This window comes from Coptis chinensis, chromosome 3, assembly GCF_015680905.1.
Source record: "Coptis chinensis isolate HL-2020 chromosome 3, ASM1568090v1, whole genome shotgun sequence".
Classification (NCBI taxonomy): Eukaryota; Viridiplantae; Streptophyta; class Magnoliopsida; order Ranunculales; family Ranunculaceae; genus Coptis; species Coptis chinensis.
This window is the reverse complement of record NC_141458.1, coordinates 116,830,866-116,850,928: the sequence shown is the minus strand read 5'-3', so window position 1 is coordinate 116,850,928 and position 20,063 is coordinate 116,830,866. Positions and strand designations below refer to the sequence as shown.

The window sequence follows — 20,063 nt, the reverse complement described above, 5'->3', positions numbered from 1 at the left end:
TTGTGTACTAATATGCAGATTTTATATTCACAGTTTATTAAAATCTGACATGTGTACTCCATGTTTCAAACGCCATCAATGATCCTCTAATCACGTTCTAATCATGGAGAATATTGACATAGAAATTACAATCTCTCAACTATTTCATTTTTAATATTATCATAGATCAATAAACTGTACCCGTTCAGCAAACATAAACATATATACCCATTTCAGTCCCACGTCGCTCTGCTTCAAAACTGTGAACCAACTCTAACTTGGTCTTTTAGTTTCCGAAGCTCAAGTGCAGTAGTGATCCAAAAACCATGTACCTGAAAAGCTCAATGCTAAGCTGATGAAAGTGCATGTGTGATCTCACAACTGCAACAATAAGGAGCTATAGACTTTTGACCCCAGCAAAAAAGAAGATGCAAATTGCAGTGACTGAAACCTATTTGCGCCGCCTGTTTGTCACCAAGTCAGGGTTTCCTTTCCTCATCATTGCTGCAAACTCATCATAATTTATTCGCCCATCCTGTGAACAAAGTGGAAATGGACAAAAATGTAATACAAACAACCATGTTTTCATGAAATAATGACTCAAACGATACAGCTTCCTTTGATTCTTTGAAGAACCATTTGAACCATGCTCAAAATTCAGATAGTGATTTGGTTCACCTTGTGCATTAAACATACTTGACATGCGTGCTGCACCAAAATGACATAATCTTTTTCAAAATTCTATAGGTCTTGAGCCGCTGCAGTGCCCACTATAGGAATAAGTTGGCCTCGGGTTCATCCTAGCTACATGAATAATTGTCGAGAAGCCCAAAATATAGGTAGAATAACATTCAGTATAATAGAGTTCACACAATTAGCACTTAAAAGGAGATAGGATCAAGTCATGCCTGAAATCAACCTAGCCTTTTTAAGCACTAAACTATATATATCCCTTCTGGGACACAATGTCTAGAAATTCTTTTAAGGGATAAAACTATATCTGTAAGATAATAGGCAAACTTACATTGTCTGTGTCAACTTCAGCAATGATTTCTTGTATTGTTTTAGCGTCACCCATATTATACTTCATGAGGGCTTGTTCCAGTTCGTCCATTGTGATATATCTAAATAACCAAGATAAAAGAGCATTAGTAGTAAGATAAAAAGAGTGGCTTCTTTTGGAAGAATGGGGGAAAAGATTACCCGCTCTTGTCCTTATCAAAATACTCAAAAGCAGTGTACAAATGCTCTTCTTTCTCCATTCTATTCATATGCATAGTAGCTGTTATAAACTCAATATAGTCAATGGTTCCATTACCATCCACGTCAGCCTGGAAAATAAAATTATATATCATTGACAAATTATGAGATGTATCATTTAGAACTATGTCAAGCTTACAAAACTGGAGGTAGCAACAAAGTGCGAAGGTTTCTGGAAACAATTCATAGTAGAATATTCCTTGGCAAAAGGTTCTCCTTCACCCAGAAACTTACATGGTGCCTCCCTATAGTACTATAGATTCTTTTAGTACTATCCAGATACAAAACCAGATCGGATCCATGACCGAATGGATCCAAAATTTTCTATTGCGAACCACAAGTTCTCAATAAGACCTATTATTATTTGGAAGATTATTTTGATTAGGATCTAGGAGGATCCGAACCGTTTAGAAGTAAAACCATATTTGAAAAATGAAATAATGATGGTCCAAACCCTAATAACTGCACCATTTCCAGCCCTAGTTCTAGTATCAATCTAATGCCAAATATTGGGTATAAATATGCATGGGTAAATTAACTAAGGATAGTGATTTGGGGCTACAAGTCCTACAACATACATTATTGCTACATTGAATGGAAATTATGGCTGACGAAATCACTATATCATGGTGAGGGCTGAAGGATCACAATCTTTCTGCATATCACAAACAAGAAACTTTACCATGCTAGGGTACAATGGTACATAACTACTTATCAACATGTCCTATCACCTTCTGTTTGGATCAACGTATCCCATAGATCCATGTTTCAGACTGGATGTTGAGATGTCTAATTTTTACCTCTATCTCATGTCTATCCCAACCATCCACAAATTGCAGAGTAAGCAAAGACATTTACAAGAAGATCCTTCAAATCTCAAAAGAGTAAACATGTCACCAATGGACAAATACCAGAAAAATTCTCATAAATATAATGGAACTTGTTGAGATTTATAAGCCCATATCGGATATCTAAAACCTTGCAAAACCATATATAAGGCCTGGGTTGCCAATTGGTTTTTCGTTGGATGGATGCCCAAATTCAATAGAACTTATGTAAAAGGTCCATGTCAAAAAGCTAAAATTATCCATTAACATCCATATTTTGAACGCTCAATCAACAGTAATTGGGAAAATCTTAACTGCCAACTACAGATTTGAAAAGAATAGAAACTAGAAATCAGCTAGACTTAAACAAAAGAGACAAATTCATACCGCCTCCATTAGTTGCCTGACTTCAGACTCTGAAAGCTTGGTACCCAGTTTTGGGAGACCTGCTTTTAGTTCTTCATATGTTATTGTTCCACTGTTATCTGTATCCATGGATTTGAACATTTCTTTCAAACCCATAATCTCTTCTTCTGAAAGATTTTCTGCAATAACCTGGAAAGGGAAGAAGAGAGACATTCATATTTGGTTATAAGTCTCAAGGATGAGCAGATGCGAACCAAAAATCACATAATTAAACTGCTCTGACCTTTAGAGCAACTTTCTTGAGTTTATTCATTGCCCTGAACTGCTTCATTCTACTTAAGACAGCAATATCAATTGGCTTGTCAGATGCGTCCCCATCTTCCCTGATCCATGGGTGGTCTGCAATTAATTTAAAGTTTCAAGGTTAAGCACTCTAGCTTGAAGAAATGTCCAAGAACAGACTTCAATACAGCTTCCATGTATATATAGTTCAAGCTTGAAGCATACTTAGGACTTCAAGAGCCGAAAGTCGTTCTTTCGGATCAGCCCATAACATCTTCTTCACTAGATCTTTGCCACTACTGGAGATGGAAGGCCAAGGATCCGAGGAGAAATCGATATGACCTCGCAAAACAGCGTCAAAGATACTCTTCTCATTCTCTGCATGAGGAAGGCATGTGAGAAGAGAGAACATAAAACCATGGCATTGTTAGATGGTGTCCAATAAATCATAGGTAATAACCATCTTTATGAAGTTAACAATAACATGGGACACACTTATCAAGTACGATAGACTTCATATACACTTCCCACGTCAATTTACTGAAATGCATACCTCCCCAGAAAGGTGGGACTCCACTAAGAAGAATGTAAAGTATCACACCAGCACTCCAGACATCAGCTTCAACCCCATAATTCCGCCGCAAAACTTCAGGAGCAATATAATATGCACTTCCAACCAAGTCTCTGAATACTTCTCCTGCACTCACATATACTAAGGCTTAAGCATCACCATTGGAATACAACACCATGAGATCAACATGATTCTAAGTTCAACTTTTCCATGGGGTAAAATCACAATTGTTCACAAGATCAGAACTTACACAGATTGAAGACTTGTAGACAATAGGTCAATAGTGACATTTAAACAACATTTCCTTGCAGATAAGTCCAGGAAATGATACTCATTAACACATCAATATTTCAAAAGGCCAACAAAACTTAAATGCAAACTGGAACTGTGAGGTCATCAGCAATTTATGTTAAAACCATGATACTGCCTGATCTAAAGCCAAATACACATAAAAATAGACGAAGCATAAATTTGCAAGAAGATTATGAGTTGGCCCTGCTCTGTCCTACTAAAATGCCAAAATGTGCAACTATAATAAAAGCATCCTATCTAAGTCCTAACAAATACACATATAGTTCTCCAACTAGTACTCAATTTACCGGGTTTGACGAAGACAGAGAGACCAAAATCAGTAGCTTTCAATGGCGAATTCTCATCATTACTCAACAACAAAAAATTCTCAGGCTTGAGATCTCTATGCATAACACCCATAGAATGACAAGTGTGTACAACAGTAACAATCTGCCTACACAACCCAGCTGCAGCCCGTTCCGAATAATGTCCCTTTGTAATAATCCTATCAAATAATTCCCCACCAGCACATAACTCCATAACTAAATTAACCGAATGTCTATCCTCATAAGCTCCTTTTAACTCAACTATATTTCTATGCCCAGTCAAGTGATGCATGATTTGTACCTCTCTACGCACGTCATCTATGTCCTCTCGAGTTACGAATTTTCGAGTGGCAATTGATTTACACGCGAATTTTTCTTTGGTTTCTTTGTGGGTTACTAGATAAGTTACGCCGAATTGTCCGCGACCAAGTTCGCGACCGAAAGTGTACGTGGATCGTACATCTTCCATCGGACGGCAGAGAATTCGTCCTGTGATTGATGAGAGTGGGACAGTTGGTTGTTGTTCTGGTCGTTGGTAGTTGGGTTTGGGAAATAGGGCCCCACCGTTATGACCGTTATTTGTGGCTGGAGGAGGTGGGGGTGGTGGTGGTGCTGGAGTTGGTTGTTGTCTGAAGGTAAGCCGTTACAGTTGCCCATTTTTTTTTTTCTCGGGCAAGTCAGAGTGAAGAGTGATGAGTAAGTACACTTTAAGTTTCAGCCTAGAAAAGAGTGTGAGTGTGTCGTTGACTTGGTTCTATAGATGTACTTATCAAAGTCTTGGCCACTGTTTGTTTGTTAAAGCATCGCTAGTGCAGTCGACTATAATTCCCCTCTTTTCACCTCCACGTGTCTAGTATTTTTGTTCTTTTCCACAGTTTTGGCGAAAAGCAAGGTAAAGCTGTTCCAATGTAAAGGTGAAAAATAATTTCGGACTGGATGTTGGATTTCTTCTGGAAGCATTTTGATTGAGACAGAATGTAACATCCCATATGGTATTTTGTCTGAAGTTAAAAAAAAAAACGAAAAAGTTAAAAAAACACGCGAGACAGAATGAAATCTTCCGTCCAAAAAAAAAACGATTTTTTTTTTAAAAAACACACGAGACAGTTGAAGGTTTCACCCACATAATGACTTGGAAATATAGTCACTCTCGTTTTCAACTATACATTGGTACTGCATTTGAACAAAAAAGAGGTGAAAATTTCCGCATTCTCTTCAATTCCACCTGCATTGGGAATGCTCTTAAGTGCTAGAGATATGACAGCTTAATGATCGCAGCAGAGACAACTCTGGAAGTTACATTTATTGTTGTGCATCTCAAATAATGTATAATCCAGATATTCCAGACATCCATCGGTTCACATTGCAATTCGGCAAGAGTCCGAAAACCATGCATCCGGCCATAGGATCGAAGGAATTCGGGCCGAGTCCCTTGGATACTGAATCGGTTAGGGGCTTAAGGCAAAATAAGATCGAAGATAGTTTTGAAAGAAACATGTGCTCGACACTTTTAATGATAGAGTCCTGATAGGATGAATTGATTTGGTATCAGTCCTTATTGAATAACACACAGTTTTTATTTGATTTTCCAAAATGCAATCACAGTGCCTATTAATAAACTGTTCCAAATTCCCAATGCTTGAACATAGACATCGAAACTCAAAACAAGAGGCCGAACATTCTGGGTTGAACTAACAAACGAAACTACTGGAAAAGTATATAAAAGATCGTTGGCACCGTAAAAATTACGACCCATCCTTTTGGACTAACAAAGTCCACTTAGTTCATATACCACACACAGTAACATATCCATTCAATAAACATATCAGACCATAAGAAAAGTTAGACGACAGTTACTGTGTCAAAGCACAGCCACAATCAGTAGTTTATACATTAATCACTGTCAAGTCACAATGTCATAATTTCTAGCTCACAAACTAATTTTACTTAAAAGGATGCCACAATCTGATTTGAAGTTTTGAACCAGAACTGAGCTCCAATAGTGCGGACAGACATTTCCTAATTTCTCTACAGTGTGGAATATCATTAAAGGATATCTCCACCACCTTGTGGATTCTAATAGACCACAGATTCATTGTCCCTATATAGTCGAACTCGGGAAATATTCCACTTGAGCTCCAACTGCCAACCCCACGATCCAAGAATGTGGTATCGCTCAAGCCGAAATCTGTGCCTGAACCTAACTTAAACTACTTATAACTTGTTGAAATCATAATTAAAGGAAAATAACAAAAAGTTCATTGTACAATTGTCAGTTACTAGATCAGCTTGCTGCCACAGCATCACCCCTTGGACTAGATTCTAAGAGCTGCCGTAGCTTGGATCCAGAATTTGGATTGTCGTTGGTTTCAATGCCTTTAGTGGTATTGGACAGGGAATTCTCTACTTTGGATAAGAAGTTCTCTGTACTAACAGGTTGCCCCTCCTGTGGCAACATATTATTGGAGACCATTTCTCCTGCCCCTTCATGTTGTCCACTTTTCAATTTCTCCTGTAACAAATTGCAATAAGAGTCGATCATACCAACGCACAAGCAATTTGCTTTTTACACACTAACAAATACATCACCCAATTATAAACTGCATTTACTAAAAAAAAAATTATGTTATGCACCACTTATAGCAATAATGCTAGAACTTTAAGGACCCAAGTAATTATAATTTTTAAGAAAATCAAGAGTGCCACATTTCGCAAATGTCTAGGGGAATTACAATAATTTTAACACTTAAACCTATAAGTGGATAAAACCAGGGCCCTGCCCTGATCCATACAATTTAGACATTGGTAATAATCACAATAGACCACCGCCCAAAAATTGTATCGTTCAGACGATTGGATGCAAGCCAGAAGTGGTTGCTGTGGGACATTACACTGAGATGAAGTATTAGTACACAATCAAACTATCCCCCACCAAATTACTCGAACCAATTCCATGTACACTTGTTACCATTTATCACTAATGGAGCATCAAAATGTCAAATCTATGAGATACATCTAGAAGATCCTGGTTAAAGTAACAAACAACCATGAACGCGGTATAGCTTTACAATATTAATAGAATAGATAAATATACATGTCGCTTACCAACCAAAATATATATACTAATAAAATAGAAAGAGAACTTAAATCAAGATAGATGATCTCAAGATTAATAAAAGAGTTAAAGAAGAATACCATTAATGAAGAATTTTCGAGCCTCAGTTTCTCCGAGTTCTCTGTTAATTGGTTAATTTCAGACCTAAGGGCCAAATTCTCAGCATTCAGAGAGTCAACTTTTACAGCAAGTTCTTCGGCCTCAGCCTGGAAGAAGAGAATAACACTCAGAAAAAAACAAAATAATCAAAATAGCTGCTCAACAAAATGACAAGAAACAAACTAAAACATTTCCACTTACCTGCTTCCTAAGCCGTGACCTTCTGGCAGATTCTCTGTTAGACTGTTTCCTTTTCTCCCGTTTCAGCTCCCGCTCCTCCTGCATAACAAACAGCAATGGATCTTAAGGAAAAGAAAATTTGATGCAGCAGAAACCAACCAAATGCAGTTACAGAAGATTACAATTAAATGGCAATGAAAATAGTTTTGTGAAAGAGGTAACAATATTCTTAGTCTCTAACAAGTGCACAATAAAGTGATTCCCTCTTTTGACCGTTATCATTTGTTATATTCCAAAATTATACAAATTGACTAATACATCAAGCCAAGCGCATATGGCATATATACAGGTAACAGTGATTCTGCATTAACAACATCATACTAAAGTGATAACCATCATTTCACCACTGTAAGTTGTTTTAACCCAAGTCATGCCAGTTCACTAACACATCAGGCCAAGCCCATAGGGAATGTACACCAGTAATTGGATGTGATAGGTAAAACATATAAATCATGAAATACTTATTTATTTCATGAGAAAATACTAACAAGCTGCAACATATAGTACAACATGTGCCTTGATAACAAGAAAATGATAATCCTCGACGTGGTTTATATTGCAACTGAAACCAAGGCACTTTTCTGTTCCTCGTGATTGTAATATTTTCTTATCTTGAGAGAAACAAAAAACGAAAAACGACTAAAAAGGGTATCGAACTTTACAAGTTTTGACAATGTGGGGACTAAACTTTTTTTTCGGTCAATTTGGGGACCAAACTTTTTAATTTTTGCAATGTGGGGACTAGTTACACATGTAGTCTAAATTTCTCACACGGTGTTTCATAATTCACAAGTTACATACATTGTTATACACCGTGCTAATATTCTACAACCTCATGACCATGGAAATTAATTCGAATTGTGAAACACCGTGTGAGAAATTTAGATGTCATATTACACATGTCCCCACATTGCAAAAATTAAAAAGTTTGGTCCCCAAATTGACCGAAAAAAAAATTTAGCCCCCATATTGTAAAAACTTGTAAAGTTCAATACCTTTTTTAATCGTTTTTTGAACAAAAAATTATACCAAGGCATAGCAAAAGCTAAATGATAATCAGTAACATATCATGGAAAACGAGCTACCACAAAAAGGATTAAGTGGAAGATATAGAATTCTACATTTCTGCAACAAATAAACATTTGCAGCTTATACCGTTGTCAACTGTCCAGATGCTAAACCATGTTGAGATGGCACCTCAGCTACTACAGCAGGAGGAGTAACAGAAACTCCCCTTGCATTTCCATTAGAATAAGGTACAGTTTCCACTTGTTTACATGCTAAACTAGCAGGAACTGGAGAAACCCCCAGAGCCAATACGGGGTGTTGCATTAGCATTTCCACCATATGCAGTAAGGCCATCAACCTTCCTGTCCTTGCCTGATTGCACAAAAAGAGTGAAAAAATCAATACAGAAATGGAAGGAAATTGAATGGGTCAATCATTATGAATTTAAAAAGAAGACAAGACGGACCAGTTTCCAAGTCCAAACCAGTTCTAAAAGCTCAACGCTTGGATTATACTCTTGACTTAAAACTCGAGAACTGAGGGCACAAACGACTAGCGATACATTCTTAGAAAAGGCACAGAAATTATAACCATGTATATGTTAAGTAGTAGATGTACCTTCTATTGAATTATCATCACTTCCACTAGAACCTTCTGTCCCACAGTCCCCACTACACACGCATGGTTGAAAATTATAGAGTTAGCCAAGCAGAAAACTACTAACTGACTTTTCCAAAAGAAACATCAGCTCAGCAGTCCATAGTAGAAATTCTTTTATCCCAGAAATCTCTTTGCAAAATACTGAAAATCTAGGGCCACAGTTGTTCAACATATGTGAGGTGAAAACCTAAAGACGGTTATATTCCTTCCTCATCAACGATGTTTCCAATTCCCAAGAATCAGGAAATTGCAAGTGTTATCACTATCAGATAAAAGTATAAAAAAAAAACACCTATGGGATGCTGCAGAACTCCCAGAATTGCCATTTCCTATCACAGTGGTACTTCCATTCAACCTTTTAAGCTTCTTGGTGAAGCCTTGATCTTTGCTGCTTGACGATTTGGCAGGCGTTGCCATGCTTAAAGGAGTCACCACCTGCATCATACGAACAAACAAATACTGTACATTTCATAATCTGCGCCAAATACAAAAGAGGTAGTTCCCATTCTTGTGCAAGACAAGAAATTTCCATACAGTTAATTTAAAAGTAGCATATCATTACAATCAGTGAAGCAGTTAAAGACTTAAAGTAATAAAGAGCATTGCAAGTACCATGGCTTCAGATGCAGCACTGGGTGATGAGTCCCCAAGACCTTGTGGGGGTGGCACCTGTAACATACAAGAGTCCGAAGATGTATTAGGCTGGGGGGAGAAAACCACTCTTTCTTGTATACCTGTCTTTTTTCTTTCCTAATTATCATCACTTCATCATTATTATTAATGAAAGTACATACAAACTCTGGTCATGAAACAAAACAAAATAGATGCAATTGCATTCACATACTTACAAGGAAAGAAGGATGAGCATAAACACCTCCAGGTGGGTACATTGCTGCATAAGGCGTCCCATAAGGTGGCATTAGATGCTGTGACAATTAAAAAAAAGTTTTTAGTTGAATGTCAGTACAGAAAGTCCAGATGTAAAAATCTTCTTCTGTTCTAAAATAGATGCAAATCATTCAACAAAAAGAGAAGATTTGAGGAAAACGTGAGAGCACCTCAACCTTCTTTATATATTACCTGAGGTGTGCCCCACATATATGGGTGAGGTGGAGGATGACCAGAAGTGACTGCAGAGTTGAAATATGGGGGTGGTAGATTGACTCCAGGGCCATAATATGCCTGCATGTACTAACGCGTTTAAGATACCCTTTTCATAAAAAAGATTCCCAGATTGACCTTATTTATAGCATGAGAAGAAGGCATGAACAAAAAAAAAATCCTGAGCAAACGAATAACCTGTACAGCCGCCCAGTTGGGATATGCATGAATGTTGCTTGGTTCCTGCCAATGGAAAGGGAGATGCCGATTGGTAGAGATTAAAACTTTTCGATAATTATTTCAATTAGTAAAATAAAAATCGATGATGATGTCTTGTGTTTAAAAGGAAATATTAAAATGATTTCAATGCGTCATTTAGGTCAAAAAACTAATTTCATTACTATGTCGAATGCAGTTTCGTGCCTCGTGATGCATGTTAGTCATATTTAATAAATTCTAGTCCGTTCATTTTTATGTTTGTAGGATGTGGACAGCGGTACTAGTTTATCAATCAACTTAATTGCATGCATGTTTGTTTCTGCCCAATGATAAATTTATTTTAAAAAGTTTTAGCTACAATCCTACAACAACTTGGCCCCATACTGAAACTGTTACTTTGCAAAAAAAAAAAAAAAAAAGATGGGCATGGACCAGTTCAAGTATAGGCAGGCTAACTTGACTGTCCATTATTTTTCCTCTGAAAACGTTTGAACTAAATAAGTATAACACGTGTGAAAAAATTATGTTTCTTTTTTCTCTTAAAACACTTCAGGGGCACTGCACGCATGAGTGCCTCAGGGCGCACAGTGAGTATCTACTACGATACAAAGTACCATATTTAAGATTATATATAACTGCTACCTGCTTAGACTTGACCTCAAATAAAATGCCAATTTTAATCAGTTAGAGTTTTGGGCTTTGCAAGAACCAATTACAATACAAGTTTATTTTAACCACAACAAACACAATAACCATATACTATGCTGACAGAAGAAGATTTTCCAAGAAATTACTATATTCCCCAGCTTCAAGGCATGAAAAATTAAATAACTTCTCAGCTTACACTGCCCAAAGCAAACATGCTTACAGCCAATTAAATAATTTCTCAGCTTACCTGTGCAGGCGAGGATGCTTTCTCAGGCTTAATGTTGGTGTCGCCTTCCTCATTTCCCATTGTAAAAGACCAAAACTTGAAGTTAACAATATCTTTGCAGTGTACAATGTATTCCTTTAGACAACTGTCAAATAAGTAACCATAGAAAGATTTTTAGCTCAATACGAAAAAAGGATAGAGAAGTGATCAACCAAATAGGTAATGCTCTAAGTTGTAAAGCATATCTTGATAGCATTTGTAATGCAATAAAGAGAAAGATTTCTTGTTTTAAAAAGGAAATACAACATAACGCAACAAAAAACACGCACAGACACACGCATAATTTAACCCGTGGGAACTTTAAACGAGAAATGTACATGACAAGAATAATGAGAGTAACAGTTAAGTGAGTGATACACAGGCAAATACAAAATTTTCTTATAATAAGAAGGGAAAGATCACATAGATAACAAAACTACAAAGCATGTATAGCAAACAACTCTTAACACATACATAAATAAAATTTCTACACCAATTACATGTTAGACCCCGCGAAGTAAGAAACAACAAATATCTCAACTTCTTTACTAATGTGCTATTAAAGGTAAAAGATCTATGGAAAATAATTAATTCAGAACTCACCAAATGCTACTTGACAATTTGACATAGTAATACATCTTATGTCAGTTATCTAATATCACTTTCTTTTACAACAAAAAGGGAATTATATCAATATACCTCCCGGATTTTCTTGCAGTCAAAAGCAAATGGAAAACCACTCCCAAACACTTGGGAGCTAACACCTCTTAATAAAACCATCAACCACAAACAAAAGCAAAGCAATCTTGTGTGTAAAAAAGGTACTAAACACAAAGGATTGTAATTTTTGTAATTTTAAGGAGCAAACCTATTATTACCAATTTCAATCTTTGGATCCTTTTTTAGGAATCATGTAGGCATATCAACAAACATCACCAATTAGTCAAGGACACAATTACATAAACTCATTTGCTAAAATCCAAAAAACTTTGTTAAGAACATTACTATCAACTAATAACAGTTCTAATCTCAAAACATGTTTCTTTTTTCACTTACGAGATCAGATCCAAACTTGACTTAATCAGTATTAAAAACAATTCAAAATTGCAACTTTTTCATAACGAATCAGTGAATTAAAATAAAAAGATCTAATATTTCAAGGAATGCAACATGATTAAATGAATTTAACGTACCTCAGAACACTTTGTATCACACTTCACTCCCAAAATATAAAAAAAATAAAAATTGACAAAAACTCCAAAATTTTATTTGAAAAAAAAAAAGTTAATTTAAGTTCTCTTCTTATACTTATGGCATTAAAGATACTCTCTCTTCTCTGTAAATGCAGAGACGGAGAGAAAAGAGAGAGAAGGAAGGAAGAAGTAGGAGAAAAAAAGAGGAAGAAGAAGAAGAGAGCGCCAAGGAGATGGGCCACGTCAGTCGACACGTGCTCGTATCAGAAACAAGTAAAAAAGAAAGAAACAATGGTTGTTGAGTTGGCTGTAGATAATCGTGCAAGGCCCATTAACTTATTCTGACTCACTTCTACCGTACACGTGTTGGTTTTATGTCTAGGGTTTTATGTCCAGATCATTACTTGCTTACGTGGTGGTTTTACTTGCGAGAAATTTAACGGCATTTAATAATGGTCTTTGGCGTCCGAATTTGGTCATTCTTTCCAGATCATCTGATCTCTTTCCAGCTTTTGGACCCACCCACCAAAGGGTCAACCCTGTAGCCAAAAAAGTCGCCTCTTCGGAAAAGGATAAAGTTTGAAATTTCATGTTTTCTTCTCGATATTTAACACTTTTCGGAATTCATGGTCCCGATATAATTTTTTTTTTTTTTTGAGAAAAGGGTGCCTAACTTTCTGCGGAATATTTCAGGGTTTTGATCTTGGTTTTGCAAAAATTTCTGCATTTCTATTTTCTGAGGAGACGTTTCAATTTCAAAAGAATCACAGGCATACTAAAAATCTACTCTCAGACCATCGCTTTTAGCTTTTCAAATCCAAACTCATTTGGCAGGGGCGGAGTGTGCTGCAGCACACCCAATTTTTATGGTATAATAGTGTATATAATTCTCCCAAACAAACATTTGTAGTGTATGTTAGCTGTCACAGGCCCCGTTGAGTGGCAATTTTGGATATTTGTGATGTATAGTAGTTGTAGCAGGCCCCTTGAGTGACAATCCTAAATATTTTTGGTGTATGTTAATTGTAGCAGCTCCCTGATTGGCAATTCTAGATCCGCCCCTATCATTTGGTCTGTGGCATTAGGCAATAGGTCCTTGCGGTTCATTAGTTAATTATAGGATAAATCATAAAACGCTATAAAAACATCACAATATTTAGTTGAAATTTGAAATAATCACGATATTATATTAGTTGAAATTTGAAAACATAAAAATATTGTAAATCTTTGATCAGAGCTATCTGGTTGGAATTGGATAAAGTCGTAAATCTATTTTCTCTATCTTAATGATTTTTTTTTTTTTTGCTGTAAAAGAAAAATCCATCTTTCTCCTCAGGACATAATATTTTGTTGTCTTGCTATATGCAGTCGTGCAGAAAAGGAATAGATCAAAATCAAATTAGGGAGGCTTCCTCAAGTGCCATTGACCCGAATATCAGACGAAACTTTGTCGAGACTTAACACCTGTATCGAGGGCAACTTTAAGAAGTGGTCCCACAGGATGACGTGTTTCTTGCACGCCGGCTACAAAATAAGTGGTGCTCAAATTATCACATATATTTACTTTTCACTCCGTAAATTACTTAACCTAACCCCACGTGTAAACGCTTTTCTTCCACGTGGGTGATCGGCACGTTTCAACTCCCCATAGGTTGCTATCTCGTGGATGATGAGCTACTGATGTGGAATGACATCAGCACCACATTATCCAAAATGAGCCGTTCGATTAAGTGGTAGAGTGACACGAGTGAGCATGTTTTGCGGTGTAGGGTTGATAAGGACGTATGGTGATGTGTTTCATATGTGGTGATCAGACGCAAATTCCGACAATATGACGCGTCATGCAGGCATGCTTTGCTGTTACTTTGAGAGATTGGTGGGACCTAATTGACGTGGACACCAATTGAAAGTGTCGTTTGCTTTTTTATTAGGCGTCCCCTCCTTTTCCTTTTTCCTTGTTTTGTCAAAGCGAACTGACACAGACACACAGTGAAGCTTCCTTCTGGTATCCTTTTCTTTCCAAGTCTCAAATCAATTGGTAGGGAAGTCTTCAAAATTGCAATGTGGATTCAGCTTTTGGTAAAACACGTTTACAAAATTACAAGTGAGTTTGTTTTTGACGTGCCGCCGCCATAATTTTATGTTCTGGCACTCTACTACAACATGGTCATGCTAAATCTGGAGCTAAGGAGTATACATAACGAGAGAAGCTGTGAGATCAATAATACAGGAAAGTGAAATTTAATGATGGATGATACAGCCGCATAAAAGAATGATCCATGCTTCTGCTTACAAAGCCATGCTGAAAACAATAACTTCTTCAAAGCAGCTAGCTGGAACCGAAGTCAACTGTAGGAGCTGTAATCATCTTTAGGTCGAGGTCAGGCAATTTGGAGAACCAGAAAAAACTCCATTGCCATAAATTAGTGGAAATCTAAGATGAGACGGCGTTTTGTCAAAGTTGGAGAATCGTGTCAAACAGCTGCACATATGGCCCCTGGAAAAAAAATTAGAAAAAAATATATAAATCCACCTGTATTTCTCATAGTAACGTTTCACAATAAAATAATGACTAATTGTACAAGAGGCGTGAACGAACATCTATCCACACTTGTTTGATGGGCTACCCGATAATACCAGTTAGCCAGTTAGGTATTTCTTTCTTTCTAAGGATACCAATTCAAGTTTAAGAAAAACTTAGATATTGTATGATATTCTCGCCAGCACTTGTCATAAATGTGTTTTTCAGCCTATAGTAACAGTAATGGTATTGGCCAAACACTGATGGATGACCCATCATCTCATGGCTTTAGGAAACAACAGTATGGACTAACGGACGAAGGGAAGAAGAAACATATCAAGTATTAATGCTCGAGTGTGTGTGTGTCAGAGAGAGAGAGAGACCAGAAGACCAAGTCGAGCAGCAAAGCTTCACTTCGTCAATATGCTTGACGTCAAGCCCAATAAACCACGACCCAGAACTGACATCATCATGGGCATATGTACGAAGAATGGATCTGCCAATTCAACGGAATATGTCAGCTCCATCAGAGATTATTAACGAACTGAAGAAACTCGAAGCATCATGAAAGAAAAAGCAAAGAGGAACCAACCTATTTATTGAAACAAACTGCGCTAGTGCTTGGGATATGACAAACATCTCACCAGATGCATGACGAAAGTACCTATCAGGAACAAGAAAGTTCTGTCAATACAAAGATAAACAAAAACAACAGACATTGACGAAAACTGCAAATAAACATAAATGAAGGAAGACATCAGAAAGCATTGGATATGTTAGAATTCTGGATAGAACAATACTATATCACTGAGTTGAAAAAAAGTGTTCTCTTTAAAATGGTATCCAATAGAATTCTGAAATCGAAGTTCATTTCAAATGGCTAAAAATACTATTACACCTTCTTAGGATACGGGAAAAAAAAGTGCTTTTAAAATGGTATCCAGTAGAATTCTGAATTCGAAGTTCATTTTCAAAAGGCTAATAATATACAAGAGAAGAATATTAAGAAAACAGAACAGAATTTCCATACTATGTAAGATAAGTCGGGCATAGTGCCATGCCTTTCAGATAGAATTTCTAAATTAGGGTTGTCCTTTGTCAAAGTTGTAGCCCATATCATGCCACCCAAACATTTACAATACGGTATAAAACATTAAAACCTTAAAGCACACTTGCAAGGAAAGGGATTTAAAATAGTCTTCTATATATTATAATAAACCCTCTAGCTTACAACCAGGTTTACAACCAGGTTTTGTAGTCTAGGTTAGATACTTTCATACTTCCCTACATCAAGCTAACATAGAGTCTCAAACCAAAAAAGAAAAAGAAAGAAGCTAATAAGGTGTCACATTTGCCAAAGAAAGAGAGTATAACAAAATAAAATAAAGAAAGGTAAGCAAACACCAATTCAACATAAACACGAATAGAAGTAATCACAAAACTGATACATGATTCAAACAAATTTAAGCAACAAATTTTCTATTTTAATCTGCTAGTAAACCAAACAAACTACAATCTTTGTGTTTAAAGGTGTACGCTTTCCACATTAAGATTTAAGAATAAGGTTACAAGAAAATTTTCCAATTAACACTCACGATTTTCCATCTCCAAACTTCCACCAGTCTGGTTCATACCACTTGTGGCTCCTGTATGAGTAAAAAAACAAACAAAAAGAAAGTTTGTAAATAGTGAGTATACAACTGGTAAGCTATCGCTCATCTTTTAATCAATTTAACAATGAGTCTAAGTTTCTTTTCAGTGAGCTTACGGCTCTGAGAAAACTTCGCCTGATTTCATACACCCAATATAAACGCGAGGCTTATCCAAATGAGCGGCTAGCATTGATCCCAGAGCATCTGTATAGTGAAGGAGCTGTATATGGTCAGTGACAAAGTCCAAATAAACTTTAAAATTCCCATCTAGTCACAGTGGCTGCCGAGCAGGTAATTTCAGTCAGCCAGTAATATATTTCATCAGTGTGGTTATCAATTGCCACTTACGAGACAGTTTACTCTATCATACGAGAAAAGGTTTGATAGTGACATTATGTCAGCAAATGTGGCATCATAATTTGAAAAGGCAATGTCTACACCTATAAAAGTATTGTTGTAGTCCTCAAAGAAAAACAGGGACAATAATAACAATATCTGCACCAAATTTTGAATGGGCTAATCCTCTAATCAGTGAGGTAAGCTTACCAATATTTACATATACATCATCATTAACTTTAGCATAGAACTCAGCATCCCAGGTATCTGCAGCATAAGCAAAAAACAGTTTCGTCTTCTTTGAAACTTCCTCGGGTGCCTCCACATGATCATCCTATAAATAATTTGCAGAGACCCTAATTAACAAAATATGCATATCTATTGTATCAACATAAAAATGGTACCACATCAGATAATGGTAATACTGTAACACTTCTTTTTTCAGATTATGGATCATGAGAGAGAGAGAGAGAGAATAGTACTAATACATCAGCATGGTGCAATCAAATTTTAGGTATTTTAAGTAAACCCCATTCATTAATTATACGTACAAGAATCATGAAGTCATTGGTCTGCCTATTTTCACTGGCGATGTCCCTGTCCAAGCTGTCTCCGCGACTTGGACTGCAATTCAATGTTTGAGATTTACCACACGTCAAGTTGTAAATAAATATTAAATAATAAAATTGTAGACTGGAGAAAAAAGAATACCTTCTTCCAATTACAAATCGTATAATGATGCCCTTGTCATCTTCCAGCTTTTTCAAAGATGCACCTGCATATATATTGTGCTACGTTTGATACTCCACAAGAAAAGGGACCATTTCATTTTACCAAGTTCAAAAAAAAAAAAAAAAAACAGGAAGAGGGACTATACTTTGTTTCACAAGATATAAGTACTATGCATGGAATTTATTTAAATAAACTAGGAGAGTGTGTTGGGGCAGTGACGGAACCGGGATGTTTAGTCAGTGGTGCGGTAATACGCCTTCTGTGAAATTCTTTGGGGGTGTGAATCCATTTAGTTTTGACATTGACATTGTTTCAGCGATTACTGGTAGAGTAGTGAACTTTTCCAAATCTTTAGGGATGCGGATGTGCAGTCGCACCCATCTGCACCCCCTAGTTCCATCCCTGTGTTGGGGTGAGAGTGGAGGTGCAGGTGAATACAAATGGACAGAAAAGCGAGCAAAACATTACATACCAGTTTGTTCGTTTTTGGTTAAATTTACAAGAGCTAAAGCTCTCTGTGTAGTGAAATCTGTTTAAGTGTTTCCCATAAAGGAGAAGTTCGTTCTGAGTGGAATGTAGTGTTTGTCTCTGAGTCCAGTTATGTAGTGGGTCCTTTTAGAAACCACACAGGGTTCGAGATGCTGTTTTCCTCTTTTTCCGCTAAAATTTATTTGTTCATTAACACCCCCCCCCCTCTCCAAACTGGTGACAATGCTAGCCTAGAACATACTATTTCTCTAGAATCTATTTACATATTCAAGGCCATGAGAATATAAAGAAAGAAACTCACAAATGGGAATAGTAGTCTACCAGTTGACATCCATGCCTTTCGAATCGCATCCCTGTTGTTCTTGCGGCCAAACTGAGTAACTATTCCTATAACAGCTAAAAATTTGTTCCTAGGACTAGTCCCATTAGTTTTAGTCTTTGATAGGTGCTTCTGCACAAAACCTTCTTGTTTAGCTGCAGCCAGCTCCATCTCGAGAGCTGATAATCTCTTTTGTTGTTCCCTGACAATTTTGGCATCCAAAGCATTAAATAGCATAATTACAATACAAACTTCGAATTAAGGAAACAGAAACAACAAGCAATATCAAGTTACCTGCAGGCTATGACTTTTAACGTGTCATCTACAGATATAGCGGATTGCCCCTGGAGATAGAATCGTCTAATCAATTATAATTTTTTAGGCAGAAGATCCCATATGTAACATAAAAGTATAAAATTAACATAAACGCAAAACTTCTGTTTGCAATTCTGCTGGAAGCTCTTAAGGTGTCTTCATTAAACAATTTTCTTACTTTATGATTACCAGAGTTAAGAGTTGTAGATTCCATGCTTGTTTTGTATTTACAATACCATTGGTTGTTAAATTGCAATGCAAGATGAATATACTCGTCCGTGATACACAGTGCACACACAAAACTTATTTTTAATACAAAAGTATTATTAAATTCACAGATCTCAATCACCAATTTACCTGGCCAGTAATCCTATCAAGCTCTTTGATTAAATAAACTCTACCCTCTGCATCCTGCCACAACCTACAAAACAACATCCCTATGATTATTTAATGTAATGTAAACCCCCAGTGAAGAAAATGAAGGAAATTTACCGTCCTGCGACGTAAATCGCAGCCATAGTTGCAAACATGGAGATCATAAGAGCCCATATTCTGGATCGAAAAGTTAAACCAGATAACTTGTTACTTGATCCCCTGCTTTGCATTTTGTGATATTGCAACGCTCGATTTCTCACTTCATAAGTGACTGAAAAAGAATTATTATTTCAGAACCAGATCTACTACTGTTATAATAAAAATATAGTAACACTTAAAAAGACGTGTTCTTTTTGTTTTCTGGATTCAAGTGTGAGAGAGGTTTGCTGTTAAAAGAAGAAAACGAGGGGTGGTCGACAGTGGGAGAGACGTTCCAACTAATTTTCGTACGAAGAAGCAACCGATTCAAAGAGCTGCTCCGTGCAACACTTTAAAACGTTAATGCCAGTAAGCAACATATTTACAGGTGCTGCGTGGGCTCACGCTGTGGCGCTGTTTGGTGATGCAAATTTTGATTAAAAACTTTTTTTTTTTTTTTTTTTTAGTAAAAACTGAAGATGTTTGGTTATTCAATGATTTTGTGTTTGTGTTAATAAAACAAATATTATAATAGTTATATGAAAGAAAACAGCAACTAAAGTATAACAGAGAAACCAGTAGGCGAATAGTGAACAACCAAGACGCGGATTAGGCTGTCCTTAAAGAAATATTTCGCCTCTTCTAGTGGTGCAGAAATACAACAGTGGCGTTTTTCTCGCAGGATACAATAGTTTAGCAGGTTGACTTGCACTCGAACAGACTGTTCTCTAGAACG

At 36.7% G+C, this 20,063-nt stretch overlaps 2 protein-coding genes and 1 pseudogene across 5 annotated transcripts; all 3 read right to left on the bottom strand.

Moving 5' to 3' along the window:
- LOC147513428 (calcium-dependent protein kinase 1-like) lies at positions 1-4,666 on the bottom strand. 3 transcript variants are annotated; one of them, XM_086596475.1, is made up of 8 exons: positions 3,885-4,666; positions 3,268-3,411; positions 2,940-3,092; positions 2,716-2,831; positions 2,454-2,621; positions 1,183-1,310; positions 1,004-1,103; positions 1-514 (listed from the first exon to the last, which is right to left on the bottom strand). In XM_086596475.1, exons 1-8 carry the CDS (start codon positions 4,369-4,371, stop codon positions 431-433), a joined length of 1,380 nt encoding a protein of 459 aa, XP_086452601.1. In that variant the 5' UTR covers positions 4,372-4,666; the 3' UTR covers positions 1-430. The 3 variants fall into 3 exon arrangements, with proteins under 3 accessions (XP_086452601.1, XP_086452604.1, XP_086452603.1); XM_086596478.1 differs by having other exon boundaries at positions 1-783; positions 3,885-4,497; XM_086596477.1 differs by lacking the exon at positions 1-514 and adding an exon at positions 535-687 and having other exon boundaries at positions 3,885-4,497.
- A 1,089-nt stretch (positions 4,667-5,755) lies between these two features.
- On the bottom strand, positions 5,756-12,633 carry LOC147513427 (G-box-binding factor 3-like; annotated as a pseudogene). Its single transcript, XR_015215455.1, has 12 exons — positions 12,451-12,633; positions 11,240-11,363; positions 10,324-10,368; positions 10,105-10,206; positions 9,873-9,950; positions 9,637-9,693; positions 9,317-9,459; positions 8,831-9,035; positions 8,512-8,736; positions 7,318-7,395; positions 7,098-7,223; positions 5,756-6,414 (listed from the first exon to the last, which is right to left on the bottom strand). The product of XR_015215455.1 is annotated as a G-box-binding factor 3-like (transcript).
- Positions 12,634-14,497: 1,864 nt separating this feature from the next.
- Positions 14,498-19,676, bottom strand: LOC147513426 (Galactosyltransferase family protein). Its single transcript, XM_086596474.1, has 12 exons — positions 19,307-19,676; positions 19,172-19,235; positions 18,794-18,843; positions 18,502-18,701; positions 17,671-17,734; positions 17,511-17,583; positions 17,170-17,293; positions 16,740-16,827; positions 16,567-16,617; positions 15,564-15,635; positions 15,355-15,467; positions 14,498-14,947 (listed from the first exon to the last, which is right to left on the bottom strand). Exons 1-12 carry the CDS (start codon positions 19,417-19,419, stop codon positions 14,925-14,927), a joined length of 1,035 nt encoding a protein of 344 aa, XP_086452600.1. The 5' UTR covers positions 19,420-19,676; the 3' UTR covers positions 14,498-14,924.
- Between the last annotated feature and the right edge of the window lie 387 nt (positions 19,677-20,063).

What these genes read in the sequence shown, in the direction of transcription:
- LOC147513428 (XM_086596475.1), bottom strand. Translation starts at nt 4,371, where the DNA reads ATGGAAGATGTACGATCCACGTACACTTTCGGTCGCGAACTTGGTCGC. An exon ending in TTCGGCTCTTGAAGTCCTAA is followed by an intron (nt 2,832 to 2,939) that starts GTATGCTTCAAG and finishes AATTAATTGCAG; the next exon opens with ACCACCCATGGATCAGGGAA. An exon ending in TCAGGCAACTAATGGAGGCG is followed by an intron (nt 1,311 to 2,453) that starts GTATGAATTTGT and finishes TTTATTTTCCAG; the next exon opens with GCTGACGTGGATGGTAATGG.
- LOC147513426 (XM_086596474.1), bottom strand. Translation starts at nt 19,419, where the DNA reads ATGCAAAGCAGGGGATCAAGTAACAAGTTATCTGGTTTAACTTTTCGA. An exon ending in CGATTTGTAATTGGAAGAAG is followed by an intron (nt 17,584 to 17,670) that starts GTATTCTTTTTT and finishes ATTGAATTGCAG; the next exon opens with TCCAAGTCGCGGAGACAGCT. An exon ending in AAGTTTGGAGATGGAAAATC is followed by an intron (nt 15,636 to 16,566) that starts GTGAGTGTTAAT and finishes TGTTCCTGATAG; the next exon opens with GTACTTTCGTCATGCATCTG.